Source organism: Oryx dammah, unplaced genomic scaffold (assembly GCF_014754425.2).
Source record: "Oryx dammah isolate SB20612 unplaced genomic scaffold, SCBI_Odam_1.1 HiC_scaffold_2, whole genome shotgun sequence".
Taxonomy (NCBI): domain Eukaryota; kingdom Metazoa; phylum Chordata; class Mammalia; order Artiodactyla; family Bovidae; genus Oryx; species Oryx dammah.
In genome coordinates this window covers 130,424,706-130,444,857 of record NW_024070186.1, presented here as the reverse complement: position 1 = coordinate 130,444,857, position 20,152 = coordinate 130,424,706, and the positions used below count along the sequence as shown (strand labels likewise).

The 20,152-nt window shown below is 36.5% G+C and overlaps 1 protein-coding gene across 4 annotated transcripts in view; it reads right to left on the bottom strand.

Annotated features, from left to right (window-relative positions):
• The window catches only part of ROBO1 (roundabout guidance receptor 1), a 451,347-nt gene that overhangs the window by 29,901 nt on the left and 401,294 nt on the right, over positions 1 to 20,152 (bottom strand). For 2 of the 4 annotated variants that reach the window (XM_040227038.1, XM_040227044.1), the window contains 5 exons: positions 13,114 to 13,268; positions 9,957 to 10,292; positions 7,702 to 7,809; positions 4,754 to 4,898; positions 1,518 to 1,766 (listed from right to left, as the gene is read on the bottom strand). In XM_040227038.1, coding sequence (XP_040082972.1) covers positions 1,518 to 1,766; positions 4,754 to 4,898; positions 7,702 to 7,809; positions 9,957 to 10,292; positions 13,114 to 13,268 — 993 coding nt within the window. The remainder of the gene's footprint in view (positions 1 to 1,517; positions 1,767 to 4,753; positions 4,899 to 7,701; positions 7,810 to 9,956; positions 10,293 to 13,113; positions 13,269 to 20,152) is intronic. The other 2 variants (XM_040227051.1, XM_040227059.1) reach the window with 1 other exon arrangement.

Below are 20,152 nucleotides of genomic sequence, written 5' to 3'. Positions count from 1 at the left end.
CTGAAAAGGCAAGATAGACAAGCTGATTTTTGATTGTGATCAAGAAAGGTGAAGAGGTTGACCTAAGGAAAACAAAAGAAGTGCTTTCCAGGAAGAAGACACTGGGTATCATTTCTAACACAGAGGAGGATGCTGAGGAAATAGGTAATTTGAAAGAATGAGAAAAGAATGTTGAGATATTTCAGAGCTAACAGCTTCTATTAGCATCTCATTTTCTCTGAATAAGAGTGGCAGCAGAGATGGTTGTGACCTTAATAGGGAAAAGAGATGTCTTATTTGTTCTCAATCTTCCTGAAGTTCCATGGGTTAATAACATTAAATTTAAATGTCTGGCAATCCGACTTCCCTCTTGTCACGCAGAAGAAAATTTAACTACTTCCCTCATTTTACAGAGTATATGAGTTAAATTTGGTAATAACCTCTTACTGATAGAATAGTTCAAAGCACTGCAAATTCTGTTTTGATCTACAGAATTCAAGCAGCATAAACCAGAATTTGTTATTCATTCAAGAATATTGAGGGGAGATCTTCTGGGGCAAATAATATACTCAGTTTCAAATAAAATTAGGGATACAGAAAATAATATATATATATATATACATATATATATATGTATATATAATGTGTCAAGGACAATAAAATACTACAAACAAAATCATCAACGAGAGAAGTGCTGATATGATGCAGTAATAGCTTTTATGTGGTAGAAATGACAAGTGAAGGATTTGTGCATAACAAACGTGCTGGTTGGCAAAGCTGAATACATAGGTTAAAAAGTCTAAGACACACACACAAAGCTGATTTTTGATCATGATCAAGAAACGTAAAGAGGTTGACCTTTTCAAAAGAACAAAAGAAGAGTTTGCCAGGAGGAAGATACTGGGTACCGTTTGTAACACAGAGGAGGATGGTGAGGAAATAGGTAATTTAAAAAGTAATTTGAAACATACTATTAGTAGCTTAGACAAAAGGACTGTAAGCTAACATCTCAACCAAAGTAAAGATACCTGAAGTCAACACAAAATGAATATACCAAATTCATCCTGTAACATTACAGCTTTTAAAGAACAAATCACTCTGCAGTCTGAATTTGAAAAGACAGGAGGAAAACCTCTCCTTCACAGACTAAAGACATGGCATGGCCATGCATAAAGAAAACTAAAATACAAAACCACCCGTCGTCAATAAGATGTTATAAGATTAAAAAAAAAAAAAGATTAGCAACCCATATATTTACTACATGGTCTCCATGTGTTTATGAATGCAATTATCCTAAGTGGGTGAGAATTAAGGCACATTATTTTACGGTTGCAAGTTCACTGGGATCAATTAATCTAATGTTCTGATCAAGACTATTACTTGATATGCTAATTACCAGGGAGGGCTTCCTGTGTGATGATACTGGAAAAAAAGCCCACGTGACCTGAAAAGTACTTTGGGTAAGAGCATTCTGTAAATGCCACTTAGGAGTGGAAATGAGCCAATCTGTTAGTGAAGAAGCCGAATGACCCCCATACCTCCTGTCAGGCTGGTGCTGCCCATGGCCCGCCTCCTCGGGACAATCCTGTAGCATGGGCTGGAGTTCTTCCTGCGGAGAGGGCGTGAGAGTGGCGGTGGACTGATGGCTGTAAGACACGGCAGCCGGAGAAGAGGCAGCTCCCCGCACAGGGGGAGTGGGACCTCGTTCATCTTCCTCCTCTTCTAGTTCACCTTGTTGCAGATACATCCGTGCAGGGGGCACGGGGCATGGCATTTCCTGGTCATAGCTAGAACAAATCATAAGGACACTTAGACCCATTTCAGGTTGTTCCAATGAACTATCTGTAGAGTGAGCGAAATATTAGTGTTGACTTGCTTTCAGGCCACCTTCAGAAGGTCTTGTTGGGACTCCCCTGGTGGTCCAGTGGTTAAGAACTCACCTGCCAATGTAGGGGACACGGGTTCAATCCCTGGTCTGGGAAGATCCCACATGCCGCTGGGCAATTGAGCTTGTGTGCCACAACTAATAAGCCTGTGTGCTGGAGCTACTGAAGCCCCTCACCCAGAGTCTATGCTCCTCAACAAGAGCAGTCACCACAGTGAGAAGCCCACGCACCCCAACTAGGGGGCAGGCCCTGCTCCCCGCAGAGAGAAAGCCCACACACAGCACCAAAGACCCAGTGCAGCCATGCATAAATAAATAAATAAGAATTTCCAAAGAAAAAGAAGAGGTATTGTTTAAAAAAAATAGCTCACTGTCATAAAGATGTGTGCATTGCTATAGATAACAAAGTTTTCTCCATGGGATTACAATTCAGTTGGCTCATTACAGGCTCTGAGAGGTCATGCAATAAAGAAATCTAACAAAGTTTAATTTAGTAAACCCCAAATGTGTTTGATCTCTTCAATCCCTCCAACTCAACATGATCTCAAAAGGACTATTCAGGATGGTCTTGAAAATAATCCAAAGACAATATGCTAAACTCTGAGAAAAATTACTCTCGAAAATCCGTCTGGAGGGAAATACATTGGAGATCAACTTATTAGCCCAATACAATCCACTTTTCCTCTAAAATCATAATAGATCACTATTTCTTTGGTTGAGCACAAAATATAGTATAGTTAGCTTGCATTTAGGATGATGACTGAAAACTACAATAAATAAAATAATCAACAAACTATACAATGTCTCCTCTCCTCCACAGTTAGAGCTATGGGGAAGCTCTAAATGAATCTGGTCAACATTTGTTCCTTTCTCTTTTACCTCAGGGTACACAATTACTAATTAGAATGGCAGTAACTTGATACATTATATAAATCATGTTCATGTTACCCTTCTATCTTATTTATTCTCTACCTTGTTTACCAGAACTCAGGAAAGTTGATACTCATATAACATGATTTCTTTGTATCTTTGTATCTTCTTTTAATGAACAAATCCCACTACCTGTGACGCTTCCCCCTGTGTTTCCTATGTCTCTTGTACTCATTTTGACATTTCTCCCTTCTATGTTAAACTGTTCCCCAGTCATTTCTACTCTACTTCTTTTCTAAATTTTATTTTATTTTTAATATAAATTTATTTATTTTAATTGGAGGTTAATTAGTTTACAATATTGTATTGGTTTTGCCATACATCAACATGAATCCACCACAGGTAAAGAAAAACACCAATACAGTCTACTCTACTTCTAAAAATCTCTAGAATCTATTCCTCACATTGCTTTTTATTATAATGAGCACTACTCTCCGCTTAGTCACCTGTTTTAGGGTAATAAGTGGCTCTTTAGTTGTCCACAGAATAAAACATGAGGACCTAAACAACACAGGCAAGTATCTGTATAATGTGGCAAGAATACTGGAGTTGCTTGCCATTTTCTGCTCCTGGGACTGTCCTGACCCAAGGATCAAATCCAGGTCTCCTGCACTGGTAGGCAGATTGTTTACCGACTGAGCGACCAGGGAAGCCTTTATGATGGTGAGTTCCCTGGTAAAAACGACCCCCAGGTGTACTTCTTTAGGGCTGTCTGGGGTTCCCAAGGGCAAGAAGGCTATAATGTCCCTCAGTGGAGAAAATATGTGAATTAGATAAACTTTGCTCAGGAATGACTTACAGTGCTGTTGGCTGGGAATTCAATGTTAATGAATCAACGATATATATTAAATAAGGTGTCTTTAAGCAAAAACACATATAAAAGAAGCTTATGTATGGATCTCCATTTCCATCTCCAGGGATCTTTCTTACCCAGGGATTGAACCAGGTCTCCTGCACTGCAGGCAGATTACCATCTGAGCCACCAGGGAAGCTCTATGTATGGATAGACTGACAAAAATGTAACCAGAGCTTACAGGAACCTACCCTTGCATTTTTCTGGGGATCAATGGTTCAGTATTTGCTAATTCAGTGATTAGAAAATAAAAGTAAAGAGACTTTGTTTCCTGTCATAGTTGGAACTCTAAAACTGTTTTTTGTTTTGTTTTTGTGGAGAATGAAAGAACAATGTCTTCACTTCAATAGCAGTCTTTAGAAAGACTATTTCTGGGCTGATTTTGCATTTTCTGAGTTAATTCTCTATATCAAAGGCATTCTCTTCCACTGATCACCAGAGTGAAGCTGCTGTTTTTGTTTTGTTGGGTGGTACCACATCTAGTTCTACAGACCCTGGAGTGAGGAAGAAACATGCTAACTCTCTAATTGCTATCGTGTGGGTTCTTTATACTTGTTAAATCTATGTGAGAAACAATTCAGCAAAGTTTAAACTTCTACAGTTTTTAGCAGAATGTGATAATATCTGAGCACAGTTTTCAGGATGCTGGAGCTGTGGTATAAATCCATACACTTAATTTATGAAAATTCAGAGATATACAACAGAAATTTTGATATTTGAAAAATACAAAATCAAATATAGTGATATATAAGTGATCTCATATATAGTCATGATCATGTATGTTAATTATATGTATATAATTTAAAATGCTTATAAATATGTAAACTGTGTGTGTGTATGTGAATGTGTGTGTGTGTGTGTGTATATATTCATAACTCATGATTCTGAGTTCCAAAAGAAGCTTCTAAGATATGAATTACTTTTGTTGTTGCAAAACTGAGGAGGGTTTCTAAGTCGTGCTGACCCATCAATATTGTTTTATTCAGAGACAAATGTCCATGGACCCTAAGAATCAGTCTCCCTGGATGATTTAGTTTAGTAATTACTTAATATTGGTTTAGGGACTCCTATTGCTCCACTTACATCTGTCCTAAAATCCCTCTTACCTTTCATCTACAGAGATGCTGTACTCTTCACTGTTGCTATGAGGAGGAGGATGTGCTGGGGGAGGGGGCAGTAGGTCTGCCCAATTCATGCCACCTTGCTTTGGTACTTTGGGTGTCCGTGCCCCTTTCTTGTGCCCTTGACTCCCTTGCAAAGAAATAAAAGGCAACTTTTATTTCTGAATTTTAAAGCTTTTCTATTATCCACAGATTAATAATCCATATATTATTAAAATCCAAAGATTATGTTCTGTAAATATGATTTTATAATTCATATACAGAGGTAAACAAACTTTTCTCCTTAAATTTTAAACAGAACTTTGTATAAAAGAAAATGCAGAATACTGACAAGTTTAAGTGCAAAATAAACAGTGAAAGAGCAATAAAACCATAAATGAATTTTTATAAGTCATATCATTAATAGTGATCTTCTTACAGCAATTAATTGCATTATGGATTATCATCTAAAACAAATGAGCTGTAGACATACTTTCTGAAGTGCCTTTCTATTATTTAATTGCTGGAACCTAAAATACAATATGATACAGATATGATCTATTACATTTGCACTGTTGCATTAAATTACCGAGTATATATAATTTGTACTTGTCCACTGAAACGTTTTAGGCACAATGAAATTACTAGTTTTGTCAGAAAGACAGGTGCAGATGAAAATAATTGCTGGAAGAACTAATATATCTAACAACAAAAGAAGCAGAAAAATGGTTTTTTAAAAGGAGCCGAAGTGTTTTCAGCCACTGTTTCTATAAAATTATGGCTTAGAGTGAAATAATGTTGCTTGAACATTCTTAGAAGTTTAAAATAGCTCAATTATTCAAGTCGTCCAACATTCTGGTATTAGATTTGGTATATTCTTTAAACATAGGTAGCTGCACATTTTGGTATATTCATTTAAAAATAATGATAGGTCAAAAGATATTTGGAGATAAAATGGTCATTATCCTCTTCCTCCAATAGGATATATTCTACATTATTATGTAAATTACAGACAATGAGTCTATAATTATTTTTCTCATATGATCCCTTAAATTCAGTAAATTGTCTTTTTTTTTTTTAAAAAAAAAAAACACCTTTCTGAAACAGATCCAACTCACATGGTACATGAAACAGGTCTGACTATATTCAATGAGACTTAGTTTTTAAGTCCCTTGGGAATTTCCAAATGACAGTGTTTGTGAAGCCAGACGTCCTTGCACTAGTCTGTTACTGCACCCAGTGTGGGCTGAGGGACAGGCTGTTATTTGTAAGTTATGAAGGCCAGGCTTCTGACTCTGTTCTCTCTTCCTCCACTCACTTGTCTTGTCTTGGAATGGCTGTGCATGTACTGAGGAGCTGACTGTACCCACAGCCTTTATCTTGATTTCCTGGCAGTCATCCACTGTAACAACTCTACCTGTCCTGAAAAGCCTTATATCACAAATCTCGCCTATATTTCATTTAATTGCCTCATTCTCTCCCCTAATTACCACCAGATTTCACATCATGGGACCTTTTTACTGCATATTCACAGAATACTAAATACCAAGTAGCAGCAGAACATTAGGATCTATGCATCTAAACTGAGGGATGGAGAAAGGCAATTGAATAACAACACAGAATCTTTTTTTTTTTTTCATTAAGACATTTTTCTCTTTAAGTGCCTAAGAATTCAAAGAAGAAATGGCATGGGATATCAAATATAAAAACACATTGTATAGTTGTCCCAAGAGGACATCTTTGAAAATTTTCTCTTAATTTAGAAATGCTTAATGCTTCTGCCTACTTAGGCAGAGGTGAGAATCCACATAGCAAACTCACCCCTGGAATGTACTAAGTAATAATCTGTCAATCTAGCTCTTTTCCAGTGTCTTTTTTATAGTTTAGAGTTTACTTACTTTAAAAAATATAAAAAGTCATTTGATAAGATTTATTAAAAAACAATCAAACAATACATAGTAAAACAAGAGGAGATCTAAAAAGGTATAGAGCTATTCCTAACCTCCTTAATTCAACTAGGAACAATTTCAATCAGTGACAAAACACAGGCTAGAAAATGCCAAATCAGCATGCCTTCATCAAGGCAAGATGGTAAAATGCAAATACCATATTCATTACAGAAGAGGGGTAGAGACATTTGGCTAAAAGCACCTACTGGCAACTTTAATCCAGTTTCTAGGAAGTAATATATCTACCCTCTCCTGGAGAAACAAACTAGAGTCAAGATCAATTGGTTTTGTCCTCACTGTGGTGTGACTTGCCACATGTTCATTCTAATAATGAACTGCCTTTAATTAGAAAAACAGGGCTTAAGTGCCAGCAAGCTCCCATCTGCAGCCGCTATCAGGAAAACAGCTGGCAAACAGCTGCAACAGCATGAAAACCACAGGGGAGAGGCCGCGGTGTGGCTTCTGAGGCTCGCACACACTGACGTCGGGAGGTTGCTTCACGAGATTTTAGAGCAAGAACTAAGTAAGGGATAGAGAGATCATTAACTGAGGCAGGTTCCAATTGTACCTAAATCTCATGATACTATCTCTTGGGCTTTTGATTCTACTCAAGTGTGCTGAAGTTTCATATGCTTTAACAGACTACCTTCAAATGGTAACACAGTTAGCAGATTAACTGTATGTGCAATATTTTTAGTTATATTTTTGCTGAGATGGAAAAAGTGTTTCAACTGCCTTTAAAGATTCAGTCATGCTTCTAGCTTTAATAGAGCTCCTTAAAAAGGAAGAAAATAGGAGCCTCAATCTTCATTACCAAATAGGACATATAATGGTTCAATGAGTGGACAGTAGTTCACATTGCAGAGACAAGACCTATGCCTGGAAGATTCAAATCATATAAAGTGATTAGCCATGTCATATTTCAGATCATTAGCATTCAAGCTAAAGGAATGTCCCATCTCTTTAAAGGAGAGACTGGCCTCCTCCTTGGTTTCCCTTCCTTACCTGATGTACTGCTTCCCCGGTCTGAACTGTTGTAGGATCCTCCAGTATTCTGGTCATATGACTGGTTGTATGGGATAGTTGGAGCAATTGTGTCATTTGCACGATAATCTGGACATTTCAGATGGGAAAAAAAAAGTTATACATTTATTTTGGTGCCTCACTCATTTACCAAGGATTAAGCTTTTAAATTATCATATTCATCACTTGCTAAGATGGACATATGTTTAGGATGAAATGTCAAGAAAAAATGAAGATCTTTAAACATGTCTACTTTAAGATATGTAAACTACAAACTCTCTGTGTCTTCTTTACATGAATCAGGCTAAACATAAGTGTGAATGAATCCTACCAGGGACTATTTCTTTTCTTTAAAACCCTTATAAATCAGCTAAGGCACAAGTCAGCTTTGCTTGACTTCTTATCTTTAAAAATATGGTAACAAAATAATTTTAATAATAATAAATTGAGAAAATGTCATATCTGTGAATCATTAAAAAATAATAAAACATAAACCTGAAACTTGCCAGGAAGATTATGTCTAATTAAAAATACAGATAAGAAGACAAAGTATCTCAGTCTTCCACAAATACTTCTGCTTGCTTAGCGAGAGGTGAAAATCTGAGTGAAAAACTCACCCCTGGAATGTACTGAGTAATAATCTATCAGTCTAGCTGCATTCCAGTGTCTTTATTATAGTTTGACATACCAAGTCTGTTTATAAGCAGTATAAACAATATATCACAGCTCTGAAATATTTGTACAGAGGACTGTCAGACCGTTCCAAAGTCCACAATAAAACCGTATATTCTGCAGGAATAATATGGCAATAGTTTGAATTCCCACTGTAAACTCTCTGATTACAGAACTTCTCCTATTCATCTTTGCCATGAACTCATGTATTATGCTAAGTGAAAAAAGTCACATGGAGAAAGACAAATATTGCATGATATCACTTATAGTTGGAATCTAAAAAATTCAACAAGCTAGTGAATATAACAAAACGATGCAGATTCACAGATAGAACAAACTAGTGGTTATCAGCAGGGAGAGGATAGGGGGAGGGGCATACAGGTAAGGGACGAATACCTTTATTATATATAAAATAAGCTACAAGGATATACTGTTCAACACAAGGAATGTAGCCAGTATTTTATAACTATAAATGGAGTGTAACCTTTAAAAATTGTGAATGACTACATTGTACACCTGTAACTGCTGCCAAGAGTGTACCTCAACTATACTTCAAGAAGAAAATGGTTAGAAAATATCTATTGAATTGGGTTATTATACCAATCAAATGTTTTCTTAAACTGGGAATAAAGCAAGATGGCTGACTTATTAAAGTAAAACATATAACACTATCTCTTGCTAATTTCCAACTGTAATACATTTAGCTTTGAAAAAAACATTTCCAACTCAAGCCTAAAAGAAAAGAAATCTGTGTTTCTAATTATCTGCAATTAAATGTATCCTTTACCTGGACACTCATACGAAACTGTCCTCACTTATTCAAATTAGAGCATTCCCTTTATTTCTAGAGGTATAATTTTGTAAATCACGTTATTAAAGCAGTAACCTAAAGGAACTACAAAGAAATCAAATACCTATCCCTTCCGACTCACCCATTTTACAATAGAGAAACATTCCCCTCAGGCCATAAAATACTATTCTGCAGTTATAAGTTAACACTGAACTCAATTTACGTTAGGTTCTATCCTGACAGACTTCAATCAGGTCAAAGAAATTTAGGGTCTAAAATCATACATTGCAGCAGTCTTAGTAACCACAAGAGGTAGGAGAAATATAAAAAATTGAACCACTTCTCCAGTTCAAGCCTAATTTTTTTTTTCAGTTTGATATAAAAATGCCACTCATTTATATGACCATGTAGAAGCAATTATCTTCCATTCTCGAGTGGAAAGAATGGGAGAGTCTATTTATTTAAAAGGTGAGGTATGTACATCTGCCTTATGAATAAAAGATTCTGTCCGGAGCAATTCCTCACCTACGATTAAATTTAAATTAATCTCAAAACCATTTGGAAATATATATTATTATAAAATCAATTTTCCAAGGTTATTGTTGTGCTAATTAACTTTTCGACACTGGAAATTTTGAAACCAAAGAAATCAGAAAACCTTAGTGACAAAAGACGGATTTCACTCGTGAGCTCCAGACAAGCTTTGGCATGTGGTGCTGACGGGTTAAAGGAAGCCAATACAGAAAATGGTGGGAATAAAGGCAAGTCTCTTCACCTTTGTTCAGTTTGTTTTGCTCCATGATGTTATACTGAATTGGTGCCACTTCTTGTTTCTGCTGTCCGGGTGGCTTCCAGTGCTTCTCGCCAGAGTCTCCACTGCCATTGTTCATGTTGTTGCTGAGGTTTGACTGGATGAGCTGGGTGGTGGCATAAGGGGTGGGCTGCCCTGATGGATTGACAAAACGCCCATCCTTCAGATTTGGGCTATTGAAGGTTTTCATCTCATTGATTTTGTTACTAAGGTCCACATCACCATAAACAGTTGACTCAGGGAGCATCAGATTTGTTTGTTTGTTATCCAGTTGGTTGTTATAATTTGCTATACAATCAGCTATGTGCAATGGAGAGGAAAAGGAAAAAGTCATTCCGCATGGTTATTCGTTTTAAATTTCTTTGTAAGAAGCTTTGTGAGTCACAGTAAAATTGTTATATAAAGTATAAATGGGCTTAAATACGATGAATAAAAAGGACCAAGTATTCTCATGTCCTTTCTAAAGAACAGAATCAAATGTTCTTTCAAAAAAAAAAATTCAGGGTGTAAGAGAGGACATATAATTTATATGGAGACTAAATAATTCTGAACTTCAGTTAGTGTTATGTAGTTTATAAATAATGAACTCAATTTAAGTAATTTTCCTTTAACAATCACATTAATGGGAAAGGCACTAAGAGAATATATACATGAATATCTTTATGTGCCAAGTTTATATTTTCTAATCTGGAATTATTGAACTATTTGAAGTTACTAGCTAGCTGTTAAAGCAACAGAACAAGGCTAATAGGTTTAGTCCAGACCTTCTCCCTCCCCCAAAAAAACCTCTGCCCTCAGATCAAATAACTTGAGATTTCAATATTGTACAAAATACCTCTATTCAAAAAAATGAGGAACAGAGGTAAAGTGATAGTAAACAATACTCAGGAGAATTTTATTAGTTTTTTCCTTTGGTCACGCAAGATAATCATTATCAAGAAAAGCTATTATATAGTCATTTTGCATGGTTTCATAATGATACCTCAAGATACATAAAATGACAATAATGATGGCCAAATGAATCATAGTACCCAGGGCAATTTAATCAAATAACACCTGTAATAATCTGTCTAATATTTCAATTTCACTCTAATTTTTCCTTCATTTAAATATTTTAGAGTGAAATAAGTAATATATATAGAGAGAAATACTTAAGATCTACATTTGAAAATATTAAAATAGCAGGAAGAACTAAAATTATCATTTAAAACTAAAATATTATTTAAATAAAAATTTAGTTATATTATAATAGTAAAAATACCACTATTTTATGCATAGTGGCTGCAACATTAACAAGTTCACCTTGAGGATGAGTTTTTAACTAAATCGTAAGAATTGATGAATTAATATGGCTACTACTGAAGATGTAAAAATGAATATAGTTTTAAGAAAAATTGGCAACTTCTCTACCCTAATGAATTCAATTACCTTGTATTTTAACAACAAAGGATCAGGGATCAGAGGTATTTAATTAATCTGGCTTTTAGTAATTTTATGTCTAATTTTTAGGTATTAAGCTTCATGTAAGAGTTATCAAAATATTTTTAATGGCAATATAGTTTTGGCAATCTCATTTTTCTTTGCCAGTATTTCCATATAAGTGTTATCCAATAGAACTTTCTGAGATGAACATGTTCTATTTTGTACTGTCTAATACAATAGCCACATGTGGCTACTGAGCACTCAAAATGTGGCTAATGAATATGGGGAACTGGATTTTAAATGATATTTTATTTAAATAGCCACCTGAAGCCAGAGGCTACCATGCTGGATAACTCAGCTCTTCATATTAATTTACAAAAATGTTGTCACTTTCTTCTCTTATTGGCCTCAGCATAATCTTTCTTTTACTTATAATTATGTGAGCACTTCTCTGCCTAGATAACTAGAACACTGACCTCTGAAGAATAGGGACTTGGTCACATGATTGCATCATTTTCATATCCAAATTCAATGGAGACTACAATTTGTTCTTTATGGTACATCATAATTTTTACTTAAATGCCATATTTGATTTTCCTTTTTCTTAATTCCATGGGTTATTTTTATAGTCATATATTTTGATTCTTCATGACTCTTCTAATATTTTCTATAGTGTGAATGCATGCTGAAAGGTTTTTTTTAAGAATTACTTATAATTTTGTTTATTCTTTTAAATATTGCATACTCTACATCCAAAGTTTACTGTCATGTTTTAGCATGAAATTTTATCAAGTAATTCACCACACGTATTTCTGAATCCCAAAGACACAATTAGTATTAGCATACTACTACTACTAAGTCACTTCAGTTGTGCCCGACTCTGTGCGACCCCATAGACGGCAGCCCACCAGGCTCCCCCGTCCCTGGGATTCTCCAGGCAAGAACACTGGAGTGGGTTGCCATTTCCTTCTCCAACGCATGAAAGTGAAAAGTGAAAGTGAAGTTGCTCAGTTGTGTTCAACTCTTCGGGACTCCATGGACTGCAGCCTACCAGGCTCCTCTGTCCAAGGGATTTTCCAGGCAAGAGTACTGGAGTGGGTTGCCATTGCCTTCTCCAAGTATTAGCATACACAGCTGCAAAAGGTATATATTTCTTGTATCCTACAAAAATTTACTATTATACAATAACATTTTTGAATTTCAGTTAGCTTTAATTTAAAATTATTTTTTTGCCATCATATAATTATTCTTATTGTTGTCGTTACTGCCATTAAAAATTTGGATTCCTCAGACTATATATTTGTTGGTTGGTCTTTTGATTTGCTTTGCCCTCAAAATCTTTAAAATAAATACTCTAAATAACTACAATCTACTAAAATTATAATTATACACATTTTTATGAGGATAACTACTTCTACATAATTTCATTTTTCCTTATTTGCTATTTATTCTAGAATTTATATCCTCCATTCTCCCTTCACATACTGGGAAACATTTTTGGGTGCAAAGTGAAGTGTGGAGATATAAGGATGGAGAACATAGCTTGAATCAGGCTAATTTGCTAAACAGTGGTTAATATTTCATGAACATATTGATTAAATTTCCTTTCCAATTTAGGGAGAAGAAAAGGGAAGTTATCTCCTCATGGCCTGTTCCTAACAACACCAAGCTTGTGTATCAAGCTATCTCTGCCTCTAACCTGGGCGACTATACGTGGTCAAGTTGCTGTCACTGTTCCCATTGCCTGCTGTGCAGCAATTGATGGAGCAGTCATTGTGATTGTTGCCAGTGTTAGGCCATGTGTCTGCCAGCCATGGCTGTGTGGCAGGTTCACTGATGTTGAGAAGTCCTGGCCTAAAGAAAAAAAAAAAATGTATAAAAGCAAGTGTTATATAAGTAGCAAATAACATTGCCTATTCCGAATTCCAACCCATTCTCCATCTTATTATCCTCACAAATAATCTGGTCAATTATGCTGAAAGATATTATCATTCTTTTTATTTTATAGACAAGGCAAATAAAATGTAATGTTCTGAGACACACCTCAGTTTATACAGCCATTACACTGTAAACAGGCAGGGACTTAAAACACTGTAGTTTCTAATGCTTTACTGCTTCTTCAGTCACAGACTAAAAACCAAACATGGACTCTAAAAAGGTGGATACTTGTATTTTGCAGTGTTTTAATAGCTTGCAGAATACTCGAGTTAAGAGAGTTTGCATTTCTTAGTTTTTGACCCATTAAAAAACCCATTAAATTCTTCTTACAATTTCATTAAAAAATGGAACAAGCTCTTTACTTAGATAAAGGAACCTTCACAGTAAGCACATTTGCATACTTTTCTCCAAAACCATGTCTCAGAGAGAGTGCATCTTGGGCTCTATGACATTTTGTGGAGAGCCTCATCAGTGTGTCAGTCCACAGTTCTGTAAGCTTGTCAACAATTTCTGATGGTGACAATGTAAAATGCCATAAATCCCTATATAAACAAAAGAAAGCTACTGAATTAAATCTGGTAAAACAGTGATGTCCACTGTAAGAAATATGAGTGTTAATGTTTTTTTTTTTTTTGGAACAACAGATGTTAATCCCCTTTCACTGTGTACTGGGAATGCAAAGTACATCAGCCGTTACTAATGGGAAGCCTGAACCACCAGTGTCAGAGACACAGACGTAAGTTCAGCAGTGGCAGTCCTGAGGTCCTCTTCCAACCTTGACTCCAACTGATAATTCAGCAAAAGAGTGATGATGCCGGATATACTGTCAGATCCACAATAAAGAGACCGGCACTGCAGATTCGGAAAAGATTTCCTTCATGGTTTCATTTTCTTTGTTAACATGTAAAAACCATGCTTCTCATTTAGCTGGGAAGAACCTGACGTTTAACTTGTGTGTGTGTGGAATGTATGTGTGTGTGCACGCTCAGTCGTGTCTGACTCTTGGAAACCCCTACTGGAGCCCAGGCGCCTCTGTCCATGGGATTCCCCAGGCAAGAATACTGGAGTGGGTTGCCATGGCCTCCTTCCAGGTATCTTCCCCGACCAAGGGATGGGACCGTCATCTCTTATGTCTTCTGCGCAGGCAAGCAGATTTTCTATACGTAGTGCCACTGGGAAGCCCATCAGAGTCACTGTCATGGTTTCCATTCTGACATACAGAGTCAACCAAGGAAACTTACAATGCAAATGATGACTACTTGAGGAATAATTCACTTCAAATGAAAATATGGATTTATAATTTATATAACTGTATACATATATATGTATTCATGTGTATATACGTATCTGTAATAAAAATGAATACTCACCTTTTGTTTATAATGTGTGAGGCACTGTCTGATTTCTTTATATATATTATTAACTCCTTCTAATAATCTACAGAGTAGTTACTATTATCCAGATTTTACAGATTAGGAAATGGAATTGCCTGAGAGAGGTTAAGAAATGTGTTGATGGGTATAGAAAGTCAGTGAGGGACAGAGTTGGGATTCAAATACTGGGAGGTTGTCTGTAGAATCCATACTGCAGACCAGGAAGCTATAAACACATGTACTGAAGAGTGATTAAATTTCTAAAAACCCTTGCTGCTGCTGCTGCTGCCAAGTCGCCTCGGTCGTGTCGGACTCTGTGCAGCCCCAGAGACGGCAGCCCCCCAGGCTCCCCCGTCCCTGGGATTCTCCAGGCAAGAACACTGGAGTGGGCTGCCATTTCCTTCTCCAATGCAGGAAAGTCAAAAGTGAAAATAAGTCGCTCAGTCATGTCCGACTCCTAGCCTTCTTAAACATTCCTAATAAAAGGAAGAGTGAGGAAATGTCTGAAGTCTTCAGAATAATGTAAAAACTGGACAAATTCACTGTTAAAACTGTTGATAAAAACATACTTTGAAGAGTGATGTGGCTGACCTGTTAAAATTTAAAATATTTAAATGCAAGCTGTATCACAGATATTTGGAGCCTTTGGAATTGATGTTGGTTACAGAAAGTCTGCATCTAGTCGTCTTTAGCTTCTCTTATTTTCTCTTAAACCTAAACCAACTCTGTTATCACTTTTGAAGTTATTAAAAATAAATCTCCATATTTGACACTAGAAATATTAGAGTATGTTTGAAGTACGGGTCAAGTGGAAATTTTCCACAGCTTGACTTACATGGTTCAAAAGGAATAGATGGTATTTTTATGCTACTATGATTCCCTCAGAAAAGCACTTTTAAAAGTAAATGTTCTGATATCATCAGAGGCTGAAAGAATTTTTCATATGTGTCGAGTTTTTCAACAGGAAGTGGGATTAACAATTCACATCCTGGCATTCGGTTCAGACTTGTGTTTGGAATGCTAATTATTTAGTGAAGAAGGTTGAGTCATGATTACTGGCCCATAATGAATCTTAAAATGACATATGTATATTTCAGAGTCCTCTAAGCAGTCAAAGTCAGTTATTTCTATAAGGGTGTTAGGGTCCTTAAAAACTAAAAATCTCATAAGATATCTTTATGCATTGAAGATGATCTAATCTGTATGGGACAGATTTAGCTATCCCACAGTAAGAAATGAAGCAGAAGCAAAACACAGTGCTGGTTACAGTGATTAATATGTGTTGAACATATTATATAATATAACATTACCATATTATATATATGTAAATACAATCATATTATACACATATATTCATGTTAGTTATATTTTCATGTTAATACATCTGAACTTTGCCTCTTTCTTGTCTTCAAAAAGGTATTATTAAAGAAAGGAAGATACTAGAGCTTGCAAAAACCGTATTTAACTTCCATTTTATATTAAGGGGACAGTTTTGTGTCACAAAAGAAAAGAGGACAAATGAACTTAAATTCAATTCCTCTGCTCCTGCTACTCCAGACATTCTACTCACTCACTCCAAACACACACACACACACACACACACACACACACAAACTTATTTGAACTCCTAAACCACAAAATAAAATACTAGAGGGTCCAGGAGCTGAGGAAAATAGTGAAGGGGCCTAGCAACAAGGGCTGCCTATAGGCTGTCTCCTCTTTCTTTTGACATCCTGAAGAGTTTTGAAGCCCAGTAAGAATCAAGGGATAGATCTGAAAGTGGTCAGTCCTTTAGAGAGAAGCAAGGCCTGAGTTCTGTTTCTTCCTCACCTTCCGTGGCCAGGAAATGTGCTATTGGCATTCTTGATCTGGTTAGCCTGACTTTCCTACTCTCTTCTTCAGGCTTTCTCTGCCTTTTCCTGGTCTGTGCTGTGGTTTGGATTTTAACTAGCTTTGCTAACTGCCCCTCCAAGACCCCAGAACTGGAGATTGGGATATTTGAAAAAAGGAAAACAAATGAACAGAAACAGTCACTAAATATTTACATGATTCTCACTGGATTACATTGCAAGTCCTTTGTCCTTTTCAAGTTGAGAAGAGGTTTTTTTGCTTAATCATAATCCTCATTTTTACTTTTCTGTGAACAGCTAAATTCACACTTTTGAGAACCAAGAGAGATCTCTGGTTCTCCTTCTTTCTCAATCTTCTCCTTTATCAGAGGAAAATGTCCAGGGCCCCAAATTTTCTCTCAAGTCATCAAGGACTGAACTGAAATCTGACATTTATTTATTTGGTAAGCCATCCCACTCTTCTTTAGATACTTTTTGGTGATATTTTTAAAGATCAATAACATATATTGAATTTATGGATCTAATCTAATAAATTACATTTATTGCATTACAAAAATTCATGTATTCAATTATTAATTCATAATCACATAGGCTCTAACCTTAGGATCTCACATTCTATTGTGGGAAACAATCATTAAAGCCAAGAGTTAGTAAACTATTTCTATAAAGGCTCAGAGGGTAAAGATCTTGGCTTTTTGAGACATATACTTTTTGTTTCAACTACTCAGCTGTTATTGTAGTGGGAAAGCAGTTTTGGACAACATGTAAACAAGTGAGTCTGGCCGTATTTTAATAAATCTTTACTTACAAAAACAGGTGGCACACCAAATTCAGACCCAGAGCCATAATTTGCTGACCCCTGATATAAACAGGAGATAATTGTATTACCTCATATCAGGTGCTTGGAGAAGGGAATGGCAACCCACTCCAGTATTCCTGCCTGGAAAAATCCATGAACAGAGAAAACCTGGTGGGATACAGCCCATGGGGTCGCAAAGAGTTGGACACGACTGAGCAACTAACACACACACACACACACACACACACACACATATTAGATGCTTAACTGTGGTACTGATATAGAACAAAGAGTTCATGGAGGACACAGCAGGCAAACCTCAGCAGACTGACAAGGGGAGGAGGGACATATTCCAGGCTAATATAATAAGGACATACAGAGAATGCAACATTGGTGACTGTTAGATGAGTTGACAGAGTGACTTATAGCATGTGGCACAAAGAAGTATGAAGGGGGGGCTGCAAGTCCCTGGAGGTTGTGGGCTTCATGTGCATGGCCCAGTTTGGACTTGCTATTTTAAATATGGTGGGTTCTATTGAAAAATGGGATCTTCAGAGGCTCAGAGCCATGATCAATATGTATTTCAAAATTGCATTCCGGCTCCATTGGGCAAGGGGAATTAACAGGGAACAGTGCTAATGAAGGCAGATGAAGGCGAGATTGCTGGGAATGTTTGTAACAGATCAGGTTCAGAAGACTGAACCTGAAACAATACAGTGACAGTGAAAGGAGAAAAAGGTAGGATTAAGGAAATACAGTAACAGAGGCAGGAGTGAGGATGATGACCTTGCGGCTCAGGTGTCATAAACCAGATGTGATGGGAGGTCCACAGAGGGCTCACAGAACCTGAGAGGCCTGAGCGAATTCAGTGTTTAGGGACAGCATCAGAGAAGTGAGTACAGGGGTCCAACTCACTGTTCATTGTCTTACTATACTGGGTCATGGACCACACATGCAACACACAGAGAACACACACACACGCTTACAAATACTTAGTAAACTGGATCATGGAACACACTTACAACGCACACACACATTCCCAAATAGCTAGTGAGGCCTCTTCCTCGTGGCATTCCTGAGCCGCTTACCCTGTTCTATTTTTCCAAAGCACTCCCAACTGCTTCTACTATGCAGCTAACTTTTTAAAAAATGTTTATGATTAATCTTTTCTCTCTCCCACTAAATGTAAGGTTCAGAAGGACAGGAACTTGTATTGACTTTGCTCACTGAAGCAGCCTTGGCAACTAGAATAGTGCCTGTCACATTGTAGGTCTTCAATAAATAGAGTTGATGAAAAAATAAATTTAAAATTGTGTATATAACTGCCATTTTGAGCCTTGACTCTAACATCTTTATTCAACGGTTGCCTCTATAACATTCTAGCATCTTTTGTCATTTGGTAAAAAGATTATTTCTATTTGGTATTTAAAATAAATCTATTTTGCTGCTATACTATTTTTACATTCAAAAGGTTAATTCTATATGATGATGCTTTCCAAATGGAACTTTGTAGTTGTTCAGTCTGGCTGAAGAAACTCTCTTTTCTCCTTCTCATTTGGTAATGAGAGGTCCCTGGCCACCATGTCCTTCTTGATAATTTGGTCTACTTGGGTTCTAAATTCCCTTTGAGCAGGAACCATACTTTATACATGTGTAAAATAAAACCATATTTTATACCATACCATATATGTATATGTGTGTGTATGTGTGTGAGAGACACAACACATCTGTGCACACGCCCATGCAGAGAGGCTGGTGCAGAACACACAGAAGATGCTCAATAAGCATTTTCCTATGCTCTGATTAATGAGAAAGCTGATGTCTATAGCCATGAATATATACGTGCAGAGAGGTGGTGGTACCATCAGGCATTCCAGATTTATCCATGAGAGAATGTTCTTATGCCAAAGGCTGTTTCATGAATGTTTAGGCTATGATTTAGATAGGATTTCCCTGGTTGCAAAAACATGCCCTGGTTTAATTCCCGAATCAAGTGGATTTATTCCTATGAAGACTCCCCCTTGCTGTGGGGTCTTTCAGTGGCTGGCTTTGTTTCACAGGTATGAAAACAGGAGGCCAGCAGCAGTTCCCAGAAAAGAAGAGATTGGTGCTCACTGTCAGATCTGTACAGCATTTTACTAAAGATGGTTAGCAGTTTTGTTTCTGTTTCTTCTTTCTTTTATCACGTTTTCTCATACACTAAATTCAGTAATTTTATCATCAGATGGTATGCTCCTCAGATTCAGGGATAATGTTTTATTTTTATCTTTCCCAGGAACAACTACATTATCTAACTATACAAAGCAGGGCACTCAATAAGTTAACTGAATTTGAATTATAAAATGGTTTTGGTCAAAAAAAATTTTTTTTCTTACCTCTTAAGCTAGAAGTTGCTGTTTTTGAAAAGAAAGAATTATCTTAGAAAATTCTGATGTTTGGCTCATGTAACTTGTACCTTCTTTCAGCCCCTTTCGGGCGACTGTCACATCAATTTGTGATTTCTCTGTGAATATATTAAAGTTCACTGAATAATAATTAACCAAAAAGTCATAAATGTAGGATTGAGGTGCATTTTAATTAGAGGGAAAAAAAAAAATCTCCGTGTTAACAAGCTACCTAGATTCTCCTTTTATTTCAACATATCTCCCTGTGAATGGAGACTGAACTATGTTGAATTTATAACAAGGGCAAACAAACAGATATAACCTAAAACTTATGAGCCAGCGCTGTGTTTAGCAGGTTTCCAAATGAACACTTTTTCTTTGATAGTATCTGTTA